This window comes from Rosa chinensis, chromosome 4 (assembly GCF_002994745.2).
Source record: "Rosa chinensis cultivar Old Blush chromosome 4, RchiOBHm-V2, whole genome shotgun sequence".
NCBI lineage: Eukaryota > Viridiplantae > Streptophyta > Magnoliopsida > Rosales > Rosaceae > Rosa > Rosa chinensis.
In genome coordinates, this window is record NC_037091.1 from 52,243,074 (window position 1) to 52,261,752 (window position 18,679).

An 18,679-nucleotide genomic window follows, 5' to 3' on the forward strand; every position below is an offset into this window, starting at 1 on the left:
TTTCCTAAACATCAATTTGATACCCACGGTATACTTGTTTTCAAAGCTGGCTACAATTTGTTGGAATTGCAGGTCGAGTTCTGTGAAATTCCTTAGTTTTTGGTTTTCCCCTCAGTTTAACTCTGTTAATTTTTCTGTCGAAGATGAAGATATAGAGGCAAATAAGAATCATCAAAAATGAAAAAATCTTGAATGCAAAGGTGGTCTTGGTATTACAAAATCTGCTGAGATGAATAAGGCTATGCTCGCTAAAGCTAGTTGGAGGATGATCAGTGGTGATAGTGGTTTATGGTGCAAAATGTATAAGCAAAAGTACCTTCGAAAGGCTTCCCTTCTTGATGAGAATTATACTCAACATCCTAATTGCTCTAGCACTTGGAGTAGTGTGCTCCATGGTGCTAAAATTCTCAGAGATGGTTTAATTTGGAAAGTGGGGACTGGAGATTCTATTAAATTCTGGACTGATGATTGGACTGGACATGGAGCCCTCTCTTCTCTGGCCTTTGATGTCAATCTTATTGACCATAATGCTTTTGTTCGGGACTTCCGCACCAGTGGTGGATGGAATTTTGAGCTCCTAATGGTTTGCCTCCCTAACCACATTATTGATTTTATCAGTAAAGTTCCTATTAGTCTCTCTGGTTCTGTCCCTGATAGTCTTACCTGGAAGCATGCTTCTAATGGTGTTTTTACTGTTAAAAGTAATTACATGTCCTCTATTGGTGCTGATCTTACTCCTGATTGTTTTTGGAAGAAAATATGGAATTTTAGTATCCCTCCCAAACTCAAAACTTTTACTTGGATTCTGGTCCAGGGAAAACTCCTCACCAACTCCCAAAGACTTAGAAGACATCTAACTACAAATGAGAGTTGCCACTTTTGCCATGGTATCCCTGAAACCATGCTCCACCTTCTCAGAGATTGTACCCATGCTTCTAAGATTTGGAAGAGTATCGCTATCCCTATAAAAATGAAAGGTACTTTCTGGCTCAATTGGAATGATTGGATTGCTGCTAATCTTCTCCAGAAAGGATGCAAATGGCTCTCCATGGACTGGAATGAATTATTCATCATTGTTTGCTGGCACATTTGGAAGTGGAGGAACAAAGGCATCTTTGAGGCTAATTTCACCTTCCCTCATAATCCTAAAGAGATTATTTTTCAGTATGCTACTGAAATCTCCAATGCTTCCAAGCCTAGCATTGATAATAGGCCTCATCAGATTGTTACCCTTCATTGGGAGAAACCAGCTAGAAACAACTTCAAATTGAACGTTGATGGGTCCAGATCTTATGCAGGAGTGATTGGCGCTGGGGGCCTCATTAGGAATAGCTCTGGTGTTTGGATTAAAGGTTTCTCCCACAGTATGGGAGTTGGCGAAATCGTCGAGGCTGAAGCCTGGGGTCTTTTTATTGGTTTAAAGCTTGCCTTTGGTCTCCATATTAAAGACTGGAAGTTGAAAGTGATTCAGCCATTGTGGTAAATCTCATAAATTCTGGAAAAATTGATAGTCATCCTCTTGGGACTCTTATTGCAAATTGCAGAGACATGATACAAGAATTTGAGCTATGTCATATCCACCACATTCATAAGGAACGGAACTTTGCAGCTGATATTTTGGCAAAGGACAGCACCAACTCCTCCAGAGGAACAATTTTTTGGGATCAACCACCCCCTCATGCAGTTCAAACCCTCCTCGATGACATTGCTGGTAGAGGTCATACTAGAATAGTAGGCTCTAATTTCCTGGCTTCTAGTTAATTCTTGCTTTCTTTGTGCTGCCCCTTCGGGCGTCCTTGTAACCAAAAAAAAAAAAAAAAAATACATCTAGTCTCTTATTCTGGGTAAAAACTTGAAGGGAGTGACATGAATACAATCATTGTAACTACACATCCAAACTAGAGCAACCGCCACATAAGCAAAGCAAAAATGGCGTCACAAAAACCTAACACTGTAACTCCACAGTAACTCCAATTGTCATCACCATGCAATTTATAACAGCAACTAGAACCATCTAGAAAATGTGCAAGTCAAATCATCGAGTTACATCCTCAAATCGTCAAGTAATCATGTAGCTTCTTAAATTTTGCCATAAGAGCTTGTTCGCCTTCAGCAGGTTCCTCAAATTTTTAGACCTGCGTATCACCAGTAAGGGATTAAAGACGTGCTTACCATAAAATATTAAAATGTTCAGCATTATGATGTCACTTACATTAGACGGTAAAAGAGATCTCCCATACGGTGCTCAATTATACTATAATTGATCTTTTTATCATCCATATCAGCTGCTCTCTCTACAGCCTGTGGACATTGATACCTTCACTTATCTAATTAAACATCTAATAAAGTTGACATGGCCAAGGCTCTTATGATAGGGTTGAGTGGTGTTTCTTGGAGGCTATAATGTTCAGACTTGGCCTCCATCCGCACTGGGTCTCCATAATGATAAATTGTGTCACAACGGCCACCTTTTCGGTATTATGGCAAGGAAATCCTTTGGGTCACATCTAATGAAGTTGCACCTTTCTGGGATTAATTGAATATTGGTTCCTAGAAAGAAGATCGGGAAAGACAAAATTATCTGTTTTCCTTGCCCTAAAATGCTTCAACCTAAATAGACATGAATTCTTCAAACATAATGGTAGGTCATATAAGAAAGGATTTGAACAGAATAGTTCACCTGATTTGCTAAATTAAAGAAATGGATGATATTCCGCATCATCCAAACAGACTTGTAGAAAGGGCAGAATTTATCATATCTGTCCACCCTTACAACAGGTAAATGATCATTAGTGACTACCAGTCCCAACCAAAATGAAAAGTAGATATGGATCAAAGAAAAGATACGGAGTAAATGCATCCTGCGCGGGAGAACTCTCTCTCAACAGCTTTGCAGTTTCTAAGGTGATCTTGTCTCCTTCAGCTAAAGCACCCTTTCCTACAAGCTGCAAGATTACAAATATGCCAGGCTTTTAGCTATGGACAGATAAAGGAAACCACATTTAATTTTTAAGTTCTCCCCCTTCATAAATCACACAAAGAGAAGAACTGTAGGCGTCCTTCAGTCTGATAGGACCAAGCCAAAATCTCACTTATGACCAGTCCTACCAGGAAAGCAATTGTACAAATGATCATCAAGGTGATTAATTCTAGGCATCCACTCAAAATCAGAGAACCAGTAAACTAGACTAGAGCCCCTCAACATCTTCAATTAGAAATGCACATAGAGCCTAAATTAGAGACACCCAACCCAACAATCCTCCTAACTAATTGGACACTGCTTAGCAATTTTTATGTCAATTAATCACCACTACTATAATGGTCTTCTCTCTTCCTATCATATACCAATTCTGTTGCACACCATATTACTATTAGTTTGATTGGTTCAACAATTGGTACAAAACTCAGGGGAAAAGAAAAACTAAGTAACATATTCTCACATTTGCTTCTCTGATCTATATTCCTGAGAAGGGAGAGTATAGAAGAGCAGTTTCCATAATCACATTCCTTACTGTTCAGAAGTGCATGATGAAATACAGAAGTGCATTGCTGGAAGCAATTGAAAGAATTAAGAACTAACAACTTGATTTCCAGATCAAAAAGTATAACGCTAAAAGACATGTTGACCTTAACCCCCTAAATAACATGTATGGTCGTCTGAACAAATGAGTTTCTAATTGCATTTTAACATGCTTTCCTATGAAGTCAATTAAATTATTTGATGAGAAAGGCATTTAAGACAACAGCATGATATTGTCTACATATATAATTCAGATTGGAGCAAGCTTAGAATTTGAGAAATTTGCATCTATGCTAGCACAACAGCAACAATTGTAATTACAAGAAGTAATATTCTCCCATATTAAATGAATCCCAGTTCAAAGCAAACTGACCTCAGCAACACATTCTAACACGTGCAAGAATTTTCCCAATTGCTTCCCTGCATTAGAAAAAAATTATTTTAATGTGTAAGCCCTGATGAGAAAGAAGACGTATGCATTTATACCACTCTATAAAGTCTTTTCCCTATATAGCAGAAGAGAAAGACCCATCTAAACTGCTACCATATGAACATAACAATTCCTTCTCATTTCTTAACTTTCTACTATACTCTGCTCAATAAACAGCAGATATAGCAAAAAATAAGGATCAAGAAATGTCCTTATTAGTGGAAGGAAGAAAACTAGATCACTTCCAGCATATATTAAAACCAAACAAGGCCAGCGAAAGACGTACCAGTCTAACTTTGAATCAACATCCAAGCACAATCTTGATTCAATAGGTGTCATAGCCTCCTTGGCAGTCTGTAAATTGAAAGATGCTTTATTATTAGGAACACTTCACAGATTAAAGAGAGATTATTTCAATGCTTAAAATTGCATGAAGATAACTGAAACATGTAAGTAAAATTAAAGTACCTCGGAAACTAGCATTAAAATATATTCAAAGCAATATCAGAAACAAACAAAGTACACCGTGAATGCACTTGATCATGAAAGGAACCAAAAGGTTGATAGTATAATACTAAGGACCACTGGCATGAACAACCCAATATAAATATGGAAGATGCAATAAAGAATTTATAATCACTCAAGTACAGAACACTTGTTTGAAATCATTAGGCACCTTTTCAGTTAAATCTAGCGCTCCACTGATAATCGTTGTCTTATCATGTGTTAGTTCACCTCCCCTTCCAGCCTACAATGGACAGAAATAATATGTCAAGGAAGAATAGGAAACCATGAGAACCAGCATAACTGTTCCGGCATTTTCAGTAGCCACTCACTAATCAGAAGTCACATGCAACCCAAACAACTAGTAGTAGACTATTTACATAAACATTTTTCTTCACCAAAAGAAATTAGAAATATGAACAAAATATGAGAAATTGCAAGTGGTGGCATGCCATCCAAACTGTCAATTTAAATTGTTCACCTCAAGGTTGTGAATAGAGGCGAGGGCTTTCAACTGTGCTCGCCTGAACAAATCATCTCCATGTCCAAGTACAAGATCAAGAACCTGAAACCATGAATTTAAAGAAATAGTATTATAATCTGAAACCCTAGAGCCTAGATGAATACACTGCTTACTCTATTTTTTTTTTTTTTTGGGTACAATAGCTTACTCTGATTTTAGTGATAAAGAAACATAATTATGAGTGCAAATACAGAATTATCACCGGATATAGAATGAAAAAGAAAAAAAAGATCATTGCCTTGTAACAAGTAATTTGAGTGTAGGTGACTAGGTGCAATACTTAAATGTCCAATAACCAAAATCAATTAATAAAGCAGAAACTGAGATCTAGTGGAAGGCTATGAGCATTACTTTTCCAATTGGGTAGGTGATTGGATAGCAGATGATCATCAGAATGTGAACAAGCCAACAGAAAGCCCATATCTTGAGCATATAGCTTGTGGAATAATCTAACCCAGAATGGCAAGTCACAAGTCAATCGCAATCACAATATCCCATTGCATCTCAGTGAGCTTATGATAAATCAAGTAGGCAACATACCTTTCTGAAAATAATCTGGGAATGTTTCAAAATAACCTTTCTAACAGACATAGCAATTGTTTCAAAATACAGAACATAAAAGAGGAAAAAAAAGTTTTGAGATAAAAGTAAGGTACATGATCTTCAATTTTCTAGGTGAGAAAAAATTCAAACTGATTCCAAAGTAAAAAACTAAACATCGGTTTGTAACTTTCCACAAGAAATTACAAACCTTAGTATCAATATCACTGCAAAAGTGCAAACCACAAAAACCCAATTTGAGATCAAACCATTTTCACAGACAGAATAAGCAAATTTGGTGAAAAAGGAATACCAATCAAAACACCAAGAAAGGTTAACATTCCAAAGCAACCTTAGAAGCCGTAGTGAAGAAACAGCAGGGAGATTTGGTGAAGTAGCAGTTATCTTATTTAGCACCTGCAGTCACAACCAGTCACCTATGAGCACACGTAATTTCATATATTAGAAGCTAACAACCCACCTAGATATACTCTTAAGAAACCATAGACAGGTCCAGTCTTGCATTCTCAAGCAATTTCAAAATCTGAAACAGGTATTTAAAGATCCTGAATTTACAGCAGAAGGATCCAATTCATAATGAATTGATGCTTGGTTTTGAAGAAGATGATATGCATCCACAAAAGGCAGCAAAGGAATATAAATATATATATATATGCATGCCTCAAATTTGGAATGTGACTAACCTCAAAACTTTCTCAGTGTCTGCGTGATTCTTCTTCTTCTTCAAAGTAAGATCAAGGGCTCAAAATCGATCAAACCTTTCGCCCCGTAATCACTACAGGCAGAAGAGAACATTTCAAGACAGTCAATGATATGCAATTCTCAAAATTCCGAATACAAACAACCTCTACAATTCTAGAATCTAGACACAAACTAACAATCAAGACTTTCGGTCAAATCATAATGTAAACTATATTTAGCAAAAAAGCCAACAGCACATCAAGACCATACACCAACGTCTGGCTGCACCAATAACCTCAAACCACATTCCAAGCTAAGCAAATCTTGTAAGGCAAATCAGCATCAACTAGATTTGCTTAAAAATTAAAGGAATAATCCTTCTGGTTCTATTAATCACGAAGACTAGAGTTAATAAAACAAACAAAATTTCAACGACAAAATTTGCCTCTGGACCTTGCTCTGCGTCCTGATGACTCTGACTCCTCCACCACCGTCAATTACAGGTGCTGGGCTAGCGTCTTCAAAACTTGGTGCGTGTTCATCCTCAGATCTAAAAGAAACCCCAAAACAAAACTCAGAAAGAGACCCCAATTTGGGTTTTACCCGTTACCTACAAATTGAAATGGAGAGAAGGATTGCCCATTGGTGCTGAGCGAATTTGCTTTGCTCAGACTATGGATCTGAGCTCCGAGAGAGAGGCGCAGGTTTTGAAGACCGTGGCGATTGTGCAAGTGGAGGTTGAAGGAACGCGACAGGACTGCGGTGATGGGAAGAGAAATGAAATGAGTTGGGGGGAAGTGATATTGCACAAGCTGCCGAACGCGGGATGTTGAAATGTTAAAATTGAATGCCTTGTCCAATTCGTTCTTATAAGCAAGTAATTTTTTAAGCATTTTTTTTTTTTAAACACTAGCATACTCTAAGACTTATGATTGTCACTACATGTGATTTTGATTGTACATTGGTTTCCAGTCAGTAATTTTGTTTATGTAGAAAATTCAGTTAATTTTGTTTTTAGATCGACTTCGATCAATTTAGTCTGCCATAATTTTATAACAGTACTATAATAATATTACTCTAAGGATAACCTCGTCGAGACTTATTATTAAGTATATAACCGAAGTGTTAATTTTGTAACTATTAGGTTGACCGATGCCGTATTCGCCAACAATCATGGCAATAATTTCAAACAACATGTGTAACTACGCGGTCGATACATCTAAAAGATTAAAAATATAATTTATCAATTTGGTTATTAGAAAGTAATATCAATGTGTCTACTAGTGTTACATAACATGTTCATTACATATAAGAATATGTGGACTCTCAAAAGTGACTAAGCGATGAAAGCTTAAATTGGAGAAGCTGATCATTAGATGAGTGTATTACATTGTTTTATGGATGTGATACAAAAAATTTAGCCAATTTAATCATAGTATCGACTTCGATCCACTTGGTCAACCATAATTAAATTTATAAAAAAAATATATCTATATATATTAGGTTCCTCAAAGGGACCCCATCGAGACATATGGATATAGAGAACCCGACTGCTGGAATAGATGAGTGCAATATATTATGCTTTTTGTAAGAAAATCAGCCAAATTTGTCGATGTTTTGACTTCGATCCACTTAGTCAAACCAAAGTTATTTTTATAACTATTAGGTTGACTAATGTTGTATCCACCAACAACCATGCCAATAATTTCACATGACGTATGTAACTACTTGGTGTATACACCTTATAAGAGAAAATTATCAATTCTGGTTTCGTTTTTAGAAAGTAAGATTGTATAACTTGTTCATTACATATAAGAATATGTGGACTTTCAAAAGCGACAACGCGATGAAAGGTTAATCTGGGAAAAAAAAAATTAAACATCTAATATAATTATCGAGATTACATAATAAATCTCAAACCTTTTAAGCAATCTAATATATAAATATTTTTAAATTTTTACAAGATTATACCTTCCATGAGCAACATGGTGGAGGAAAAATAATTTATCAAAATCGACCGTTGGATGTTATCGTGATAAGAAGATATGGTTATGATCAAAATTTCAGCTATTTTCATCGTCGTTTGGGTCTTGATCTATTGGGTCAACTCTAAACCTTAAATACCACATAAAACTAATATGCTAATAACCTATCCTTGGCAATTTATTTTTTCGATATGTCAGCTCTCACACTCTCGTGGGTATGGCCTATATAAACTAATGTAAAAATTTGTAGAAGTTTATCTCCTCCTGGTATAGCTCCCCTTAGGGAAGTATAAGTACATAAAGAGTTAACCGTCTTGTTTGATGTCGAAATAACGGCAGATCTGGTTATTTTTTGTATAGAGTACCTATTAATACGCTATAAATAGATGGGTAATCTCAAATTTATCAATTTCTTGTTACGAATTTTTAGATCGCACAGAATCTTTATACGCCTAGTAATGTGGTTCAACTTATTTATTTGGTGTATTACAAAATTATACCTTCCAAGAGCAACTTGGTGGAAGAAATATAATTTATCAAAATCGGCCGCTAGATGTTATCATGATAAGAAAATATGGATATGGTCAAAATTTCAGCTATTTTCGTTGTTATTTGGGTCTCGATCTACTAGATCAACTCTAAACCCTAAATATCACATAAAACTAATATGCTCATAACCTGTCATTCGCAATTTATTTTTTCAATATGTCAGCTCTCACACTCTTGTGGCTATGGCCTATATAAACTAATATAAAAATTTGTAGAAGTTTATCTCCTCCTGGTATATCTCCCCTTAAGGAAGTATAAGTATATAAAGAGTTGACCGCCTTGTCTGATGTCGAAATGACGGCGGATCTTGTTAATTTTTTTTTACAGAGTACCTATTAATACGCTATAAATAGATGAGTAATCTCAAATTTACCGATTTTCAGTTATGAATTTTTAGACCACACAAAAAATCCTTAGATGCCTAGTAATGTGGTCTAACTTGTTTATTTAGTGTATTAGAAAATTATACCTTCCAAGAGCAACTTGGAGGAGGAAATATGATTTATCAAAATCGGCCATTGGATGTTATCATGATAAGAAAATATGGTTATGGTCAAAATTTCAGCTATTTTCGTCATCGTTTGGGTCTCGATCTACTAGGTCAACTCTAAACCCTAAATATCACTTAAAACTAATACGCTAATAACTTGTCCTTCGCAATTTATTTTTTCAATATGTCAGCTCTCACACTCTCGTGGGTATGGCCTATACAAACTAATGTAAAAATTTGTAGAAGTTTATCTCCTCCTGGTATAGCTCCCCTTAGGGAAGTATAAATATATAAACAGTTGACCGCTTTGTCTGATGTCGAAATGATGACGGATCTAGTTAATTTTTTTACAGAGTATCTATTAATACGCTGTAAATAGATGGGTAATTTCAAATTTACCGATTCCCAGTTACGAATTTTTAGATCGCACAAATCCTTATATGTCTAGTAATGTGATCTAACTATTTGGTGTATTACAAAATTATATCTTCCAAGAGCAACTTGGTGGATGAAATATAATTTATCAAAATCAGCTGTTGGATGTTATCATGATAAGAAAATATGGTTATGGTCAAAATTTCAGCTATTTTTGTCGTCATTTGGGTCTCGATCTAATAGGTCAACTCTAAACCCTAAATACCACATAAAACTAATATGCTCATAACCTGTCATTCGCAACTTATTTTTTCAATATGTCAGCTCTCACGCTCTCATGGGTATGCCCTATATAAACTAATTAAAAAAATTTCTAGAAGTTTATCTCCTCTTGGTATAACTCCCCTTAGGGAAGTATAAGTACATAAAGAGTTGACTGCTTTGTCTGATGTTGAAATGACGGATCAGGTTAACTTTTTTACAGAATACCTATTAATACGCTATAAATATATGGGTAATCTCAAATTTATCGATTTCCAGTTACGAATTTTTGAATCGCACAAAATCCTTATGTACCCAGTAATGTGGTCTAACTTGTTTATTAGGTGTATTACAAAATTATACCTTCCAAGAGCTTGGGTTATCTTTCCTTTTATGGTTTGTGAACTCACCTGTCCCTAGATGTTTATGTGCACCGAGTTCATTTAATATTTTTGCAATAAACTAATAATATAGATGAAATGATAAATTGTGGTTTAGTTATTAGTTGAAGCATTCGTGTACTGGAATTGATACAATAATTTCTTTTGCTTTTGTTGCAGGTACTTGAGATCTCTTATTGTTGCTCTGCCTTTGATATACATCAGAACTTCAGAAGAGGAAAATGTAGTGTCATGAAGGAATTGGAATCAATCCATGTTGGGATGCATCTGATGTATAAACTGCTCCAATCCAAAAGCAAATTGTGAGAAAGCAAATTCCGACCAAATTACGTCATGACAATTTTGTAATGTTTTACTGCTCGAAATAAAAGCCTTTCTAAGAATGTAAAGAATTTCCCAATAAATCATTCCAAGTCTCCACTTGAACTATGAACCAATTTTGTGCTTCTAAGCATCACATTGTTGAACTTGAGTGTTGAAAACAATTCTGTTCTTTTGTTAGATTCCACAGAAACATACCCTAAAAGAAACCTTTGGAAGGGATGACAATCACTGATAGATCTTCATGAGTCTAAATGTAAAAATATAGCACCTATACACCATTATAATTTCTCATCCAAGGGATGGCCTGCCAACAAAACATTTTCCCTAGTCACAACCACAAAGCTTGGTAAAAAAAGAACATAAAGCATAAGGCTGAGATTGGAACTAGGAACTACGTCTGCATAGCTCCTATAATCTTGGCAAGAATGAGAGATTCAATATGGGATTCTGCAAGTGTCAAAAGGTGGTTTAAGCGTCTATTCCATCTAGGAAGTACTAAATAAATATTTCAGTACATGTGCTAAGATTCAGTTCATAAAAGGGAACTCATGGCAGCAGATTTCACACGTTTGTTTTCTTTGTTATATAAGTGAAAATCTGGAAGTAGATATCAAAAGTAAGTTGAAGATATATCACCTTCTCATACACCTTTATGGCTGGTGTGTTTGATGCTCTCACAAAAAGATCAACAAGGGGTTTAACTCCAAGCAGAGCTGGAAGACAAATCTGGTTTGAGTCCATGCAAACACCCATGGAACTGCCGAAGATGTCCAATTCCAGTAGAGCTCTTTCTTCTTGAGGGGCAGCTTCCTATGTTGAGGAAGCCAAGCTCAGCCTGGGGTAGCAACGTCTAGCTTCTACAATAAAATAAAAGCACACCTGACGCAAGTCGAGCTTTCATTAATACCATCCCAAAGGTAGCAACTCTTCGGATCAAACCATCAAGCCCACCATCAGCTAGGATCCCTGATCCACATGATTGCTGCAAAAAAATGATGGTTGTCAACTTGCATTCAACATTACACAAGAAGTCTCTATGCATGCAGATGCGGCACATTTGTGTCTGCACAGAGAGAGTCATGGCATGTCATCAGTGGTTCTATAAGTTCATCTAATGTGTCATAATACTCCGATAGATTAAAATTGCAAGGAAGACCCTCTAGAAGAAGCTCCAATCGTCTTTGTGTCTTCATAAGCTGTACCCACAGAACATACACATGTCACACCCCAAACCCCAAACCCCAAACCCGGGGTATGACTTAAGGGGTTCTCAAGTAAGAGAAAATGTGAATAAGACCAAGAACGATACAATCTTAGCCTAAAAGTATGAAGTACTTCGGGATGGACTTTGATTTGAAGAAAGAAACGTAAGTAACATTAAACCAAATGAAACTATATGTTAATCAAGCAACTAAATACATTATCTGAACTTGAAAACTGTAGATGAAGAACTGAAAGCTGATTCAATAGAGTCATAACGAAAGGGAGACATAAGTGGGCTGGAGAGTTAAGGCATGAACAACTTAACTTTGAAGATTTACTAAAACTTCATTTCTGCAGCAATGAACTTGAAACTTTCCAGACTAAAAGTAACCATGTTAAAGAAAGACGTACTAAATTTTCAAGCAAATCGGAGTTCGAGAAGTAAAGATGGATGCAGATAGACTTAACTGTCAGGGTTTAGAAAAATATTGCAGCAGCAAAGTCAACTTAGAAAATTCACCAAAAAAATTCATTGTAAGTCCAAATGACAAGAAATCAGTTTCAAAATGAGCATTGGGACTATACACAAAAACCAGAGGTTAAATAATTCAAGTGGAAGTTCAAATCCCAACAGAAAATCAAAGGAGACATTTAGAGTGCTGGAACTTTTCCAAATGCAGACGAAATTTGGAAAAATCACCGAAAATTCACTACACATCGAAATAAGACGAAACTTTCCAGATCCTTTGTTAACTAACAGAAAAGAAACATATCAAAATTTCAGTATATTTGGAAGCCAATAAGTTGAGAAAAAAATATACCGAAGAGGGCTATGCTGCAGGGCAGTTTTTGCAAAATTCCAGATAACTGATTTTTCTTTGGGAAGGACCGAAGGAGCTAGGAGTTCAAACTTATTTTGTTTTGGACGAAACTTGTTTGGAGAAAGTCTTGGAATGTCCAATTTTAAAGAAAACACAGCTCAGCTGAAATCAATATTGAAGGATGAATCAAAATAATAACCAAAAATTATGCTGAGATATAACTAGAGATTTCAAAAGCCAATATGGTGTCTTTATGCAACACTGAACAGAAGATCCACAATGATATAAATTAACTGAATCAAACTGAAATCATGAATCTAGTAACAGACCCTCAAGAAAGTTAAATTTATTACCCAAGCACAAAAGCTACAATGGCCACTAGACTATATTATAACACTCTTAGACACTACCTAATTAGATCACTACCTGGGCTCTGATACCAATTTTCTTGGCTGGAAAAGTGATAATACAAATCTGATGTAAGCAATGAACAGGGAGGAGTCTCCAAGAACTGTCTCAATTTAAAGAGGAAAAGCATTCTTAGTAAGTTTGGTATCATTTGGAAACATATCTGAGGAGCAAAGAAAATAAAAGTGAATAACCATAGGGATGCTTCACAAACAAGCTGTTCCAGAAAAAAGGTGGTGTGGTATCATCCCAAACCAGTATCACAAAAATATAAATCAATCAATCTTAGCTATCTAACAACTTGCTTGACATATTCAAAGAAAATAAACATACCTTGTCTTTTATATTACCAAGAATAATTCTATAAGGAGTAATTGCAGATCTCTGAGTGGGGGCTTAATTTGGCTCCAAAAGCTTCTGGAAACTGGACCTTCCAACCTGGGACACAACAAACATTTTCCTTCTGGCAACAAGACTAGCATTACGAAGAGAGTTCTGGGATGGAGACTTTGCTATTGGAGATTTTGGGGATTCCGGACCATCCTAGCAAATGAGATAGTATAAAGACTAAGACAACATTTTGAGTTACTGCTACCTATTGATGTTAAACCACAGAAGAATAAAAAAAAACTTCGATTTGAGTTTATTAGCTCCGAAATCGTATTCGTAATCGCCATCCCAAGAATACAACATTCGAAATCAATACTAACAAATTCCAGATGAATCAATACAATCATCCAAAAGGAAAGGAAAGGAATTTAGAGAATGTGGGGACGAACCCGTTTATCGACGAAATTGCTCTCTGGAGAGCACTGAATTAGAATGATCGAGAGGAGGTTCACCACATCATTGCATGCAAGGGGAAGGGGAGGTCGCTCGATTCGCATATTGGTCTGACTCGTAATTCACTTCTGACCCCGTCTGAAGCCCAGGGGAGGAGCTGCCAAACGCCCGCCCAAACCAGACAAGTTTTCATGGTTTTGATGAAGAGGATGCCCAACCCAGCTGTAAACCTCATCCCAGATGCCAAAATACCATTAGCCCCCGCTTGTTTCACCATGACGGCAAAACATTTACAGTTAACGGTCAGTTCACGGTCAACACAAAGTAACCAATTCCTGAGGACGTAATCTGTCCACGTCACTGGGCCCCCTTTGGTCTACATTTCGGTTGGTTCATTGCAGCAGTATACAAGGTTGATTGGATTCAGATCCCCTCCTTGGCTTCCTTGGCTTACATTCTCAGCCATTGATGAAAAATCTAATGGTGCAATTGACTATTAAATATTCAAATAATGCTTTTTACAACCTAACGCCGTTTAACTTCCTTCCAAATTTGATGTTAACACTAAAAAACGACGATACCGCAGGACCGCCTATGACCTTCCATCTCTTCTGGCGGCCTCTTCTCATTCTCTCTTTCACGATCTGAGATCGGCACACAGTGGGTGGCGGAAGAGAACGACCAGATCCATTCACCGGCGTCAGCAAGAACATGATTGATACAATCAAGAAGTACAAATTGGTGGGCAGCATGTGGTGATTCTCAACTTGCAGCATTGAGTCATCAGCAAATAACAAACCATAGAATGAAAAACAGAGCAATTTCTATGGTGATGGGCATGAATAAAATTGCCAAAACAATTCTCAGTACTTTCATATTCTATGCTTTGCAATTTTCATAAACAATTGATAAAAGAGACATCTATCAAGTGGGTGATTGTCTAATCCTGTAAGAGAATTAAGGCCGTGCGATTTTGTCTATAAATTGTAATTTTGCTGCAAATGGGTTTCACTGGTAATAGAAAAGGTGGGTTCGGTCCTTATTTGATGGGATTTCAGTCCTTATTTGAGGAGTGATCACTGGTGATAGAAAAGGTGGGATTTCAATCCTTAATGAAGGGAGAAATTAGTCTTCGAATACTCTCATGGGGTTTTAGTACTGAGAATTAGTCTTCGGCATATATTCTCATGTCGGTGCTGTTAGAGCTAAATCAAATGGGTTGAATGATGGTTTTTTCTCTGGGTATTCGATTCGCTGTACCAGGGTATGGGTTGAAAACTGAATGTGGAGCTTGCAAGCCCGAGGAAGATGGTGGGGAAAGAAAGGAGGATACGTTTTGTTAACAGTAGAATTCTAAGTTATATGCATTTAATGTCTGTTTTGCTGATGTGGAGTTTTACTGGCCTTTGGATTATTATGTAATCTACGGTTGAGGTTGAAAGTCAAGGATACCCAAAAGGACAACAATCCGCCAAAGGATCCAGGTCAATTATGCATTGACTCTTCCATCACCTTTTGTTTTTTCCCCGGCATCAACACCTTGAAGGCTTGACGGAGCCAATACTGGAACCTGTTCCAAACCTGAACCAAGCGCGCTCTCGGGCACCAAAACCAACTCCAATGAATTTGCAACCTGTATCAGTTCTTCTACAAAGCTGGAAGCCTCCAATGACGTACGGCTCGCCGTTTATGACTAGGTCATCGTCCCAATTGCAACCCTTAAATAAGCACACGCTCACCATGACGTTGCCGGCGGCCTCCGAACTCTCTCCACTCAAATGGAGCCTTCAGTACTCGCATCTGTCACTAGTTCCTGCTCGGCACATAGCTCCTGTTAGCGCAGCCAGGTTATCAAATAGTTCCTCTACCTAAAAAGAACAAAAATAAAAATTAGCTTGGCCTCCCATTCTTGATTTTTTTTTCCTTCTTGTACTACGGATTTTAATTTATACTGCTAGGTTGCCATTGCAATGGAGCTGCTTGGAATCACTTGTCCCAGTACTCAGCGCAGCAGCTTGGGCTGTCCAACTGATATCGAGCTTGCTCATGTTCTTCAGGGAGTCTCAAAGCCCTAGATTATTAGACCAAAGACAAAGTAGCGGCTTAGTTCCGCAAGGTGAGTCTTCTAGCGCTTGTTAATTAATGGCTGCATCAAATGGGTTGATACTTGATAGAGATTTCTGCTTGTTCTTTAGTTACTTATGGGTCATTGTATGTGTAAATCACTATTTGATTTCAGAGGTAGGGAAATCAGGGATGTGCAAACCATTTCTAGATGCTACTCCAACTCATTACACTGTAAAAATAGAGTTATTTTCAAGGCTAAAGAATTTTTGTAAAGAGGATCCATATGAATCAAGAGAGTTTGAAGCTGGAAGGATACAAATGGTAATATTATCATCTTCTACACCATATGTACTTTCTTAACTGCATTTTAATTTCTTCTTCTATTTCTACATGCATTAATTATTAATTAGACATTATTCTTACATATATATGTATGTTGTGTTAGAATTAAGTGGACTTAACATTATCTAAAAGCATTAAGTAAATAGAACAATTGATCTAGCTAAATAAATAACAAGAAATATGTGATTATAACTCTAATACCAGTCACCTATCGAGATGTATATCTCTTGATAAGAGTAGGACTCTCATTGTTAATAACCTGATTAACATGAAGTGTTGTGATAAGTTTAAGTCTCCTAAACTGATAAACATGAAGTAAAACGAGGACTCCTTATGGGATGAGTCCGAGGATAAGTTTTGGCCAATATATAAGGAGGAGAAAGTCCCTATGTTCAACACTGCTCCTTGCATACATTCTCAGCCCCATTATGAAGCATCTGGTGTTGAAGCATAGAAGACTTTCTTCCATTTGTGCAGCTGCTCATTCCTGATCTCAGAAGATGTCTGCCTCGATGAATGCTCTTGGACAAGCTGTGGCTGCAGGGATTGAAAGTGTCAATCCAGGTGATTACTCCTACCGGGACTGGGAAAGCTACTAGTGTGCTGCATAATTGTTTGTTCTTGTACAGGTTGTGTGTTATGTGATTTGTGATATGATCTTGTGTGCATCATGTATTCTTACATGTTGCACACATAGGAAACTGGTACTCTACCCGGATGGAAACAAAAGAAGAAATGTGTACGGTCACATCTCTCTCTACTTGGAAATAGCTGGAACAAATTTATTTCAGCCTGGTTGGGAGGTACATGTTGATTTTAGATTGTTCTTGCTTGATCAGCATAAAAGAGTCTACTTGGTTTTTGAAGGCATTATATGCTTCAGTGTAACTGAATTCTCATCCAGCACTAATGTGAACCGCTTATATACTTTTTTCATATGTATGCAAAAGACCATTGCTCATTTTCTTATGTTTGATTTTGGTGATGCTTTTTATAGATGCTTCTACACAGAAAATGTGCTTCAATGGGGATATGCCTTGTGCGGCCGGTTTTGATAAGCTTATCCGTGTTAAAGATTTTACTGATGACTCCAACGGATATCTAGTTGATGACACGTGCGTGTTTGGTGCTGATGTCTTTGTCTGTAAAGAAAGGAGAACAGGCAAAGGGGAGTGTCTATCAAGGATCCAGAATCCTTCAACTTACAAGTATGTTTGGAAAATTGATAATTTTTTAAAGACAGATGCCGTATGCCATTGTTCAGGAGCATTCAGTGCTGGAAATCAGAAATGGTATACTTATTAAGCCCTCTTAATTCTTCTTTAATTTCAATATATTGTGAAATCCCATCTCCCTATTCTCTGACCATGTAGACGTTGAGCTTATTAATTACACCAACAAAATCACAAGAATATGGTTTGAGACTTTGAGAGCAAGGCCGAACCTTATTATTACATGCACCAACAAAATCAAAAGGATATGGTTTGAGACTTTGATTTTGCTGAATTAGTAATTAAGCTTATTAAGAAGGCTTTGTAATTCAATACATCTTCTTGCTCTTAGCCAGCCCAAGGGCCCCTCATCTGGCCTGGGTGTTATTATTGGAAACAAAATGAAATTTTGCTCTGAGTTTTGAAGCATAGCTGCGCAATTTGAATTATGATGAAGTGCTGAAAATATAGTTTTTGTAATTGGTTGCTCGTTGGTTGATAGAAGTTACAGGTCTACATATGCATGTTAACTTCATATCTTTTCATTGGTTGTTGCAGGAAGATAGAACTCTATCCCAAGGGAATTAATATAGGAAAGGGTAGTCATGTTTCTCTGTTTTTTAAACTGGCTGATCCGGAAACCCTTCCTCCTGGCTCTAAAATATATGCAGACTGTACACTACGCATCCAAGATCAAATTCATTTCAAGCATTATCATGGAAGAGGTGAAAAAAGCGGCCAATTTATGTGGCAATGTTGAGACATGCACATGTTTGCGTAGTTACAATATCAGCTTGTATAATTTTATGGCTGTAAATTACTAATAATCAATCCGTTTTTTTCTTTTTTTCCTCCTTGTAGGTAGTGCCAGTTTCCACGCTACAGACACATCTTTTGGGGTTGGTTTAAATTCATCAAACAAGACACTTTCAGTCAAGCTGGCAATGGGTTTTTGGTGAATGATACTTGCATAGTGGAGGCAGAGGTCACTGTAAGTGGAATAACCAGAGCTCTTTAGAAAGAGGCACCGACTTTTATTTGAAGTATGAATGAAAGGGATGCGTCCACCGTATGGTTGTACACTTGTACTCTTCATGAAGGGATATACTTGTGTTTCTTGATGACATAATAATGGACTACAAAATTATTCTATTCCATATTACTACAAGAAACATTGGTTCGTATTCAATTACGTTTGAATATGCACAATTCATGTGCCTACGAGTTATACTATTTAATT

The 18,679-nt window shown here is 36.8% G+C and overlaps 1 protein-coding gene and 1 long non-coding RNA gene across 14 annotated transcripts; both read right to left on the reverse strand.

The window, feature by feature from the left end:
- Positions 1-1,501: 1,501 nt before the first annotated feature.
- LOC112200175 (DUF21 domain-containing protein At4g14240) lies at positions 1,502-7,127 on the reverse strand. 7 transcript variants are annotated; one of them, XR_005809582.1, is made up of 12 exons: positions 6,673-7,060; positions 6,222-6,313; positions 5,870-5,934; positions 5,329-5,426; positions 4,936-5,019; positions 4,627-4,698; positions 4,237-4,304; positions 3,894-3,940; positions 2,848-2,945; positions 2,681-2,759; positions 2,213-2,550; positions 1,502-2,135 (listed from the first exon to the last, which is right to left on the reverse strand). XR_005809582.1 is itself a non-coding variant. In XM_024341196.2 (10 exons), the coding sequence occupies exons 3-8, from the start codon at positions 5,856-5,858 to the stop codon at positions 3,895-3,897; spliced, it is 396 nt and encodes a 131-aa protein (XP_024196964.1). In that variant the 5' UTR covers positions 5,859-5,934; positions 6,222-6,313; positions 6,673-7,059; the 3' UTR covers positions 1,502-2,135; positions 2,213-2,945; position 3,894. The 7 variants fall into 7 exon arrangements, 2 of the variants coding, with proteins under 2 accessions (XP_024196964.1, XP_040373872.1); XR_005809579.1 differs by having other exon boundaries at positions 2,681-2,945; positions 6,673-7,059; XR_005809580.1 differs by lacking the exon at positions 5,329-5,426 and having other exon boundaries at positions 2,681-2,945; positions 6,673-7,059.
- Positions 7,128-10,354: 3,227 nt separating this feature from the next.
- Positions 10,355-14,217, reverse strand: LOC112200475. 7 transcript variants are annotated; one of them, XR_005810189.1, is made up of 6 exons: positions 13,816-14,184; positions 13,370-13,579; positions 11,241-11,586; positions 11,000-11,051; positions 10,800-10,908; positions 10,355-10,559 (listed from the first exon to the last, which is right to left on the reverse strand). It is a non-coding gene; the product is annotated as an uncharacterized LOC112200475 (long non-coding RNA). The 7 variants fall into 7 exon arrangements; XR_005810185.1 differs by lacking the exon at positions 11,000-11,051 and having other exon boundaries at positions 13,816-14,169; XR_005810190.1 differs by lacking the exons at positions 10,355-10,559; positions 11,000-11,051 and adding an exon at positions 13,055-13,139 and having other exon boundaries at positions 10,626-10,908; positions 13,816-14,177.
- Between the last annotated feature and the right edge of the window lie 4,462 nt (positions 14,218-18,679).

What these genes read in the sequence shown, in the direction of transcription:
- LOC112200175 (XM_024341196.2), bottom strand. Translation starts at nt 5,858, where the DNA reads ATGTTAACCTTTCTTGGTGTTTTGATTG. An exon ending in TCACCTACCCAATTGGAAAA is followed by an intron (nt 5,020 to 5,328) that starts GTAATGCTCATA and finishes TCATGGTTTCAG; the next exon opens with GTTCTTGATCTTGTACTTGG. An exon ending in GTTGATTCAAAGTTAGACTG is followed by an intron (nt 3,941 to 4,236) that starts GTACGTCTTTCG and finishes TTTCTAATGCAG; the next exon opens with GGAAGCAATTGGGAAAATTC.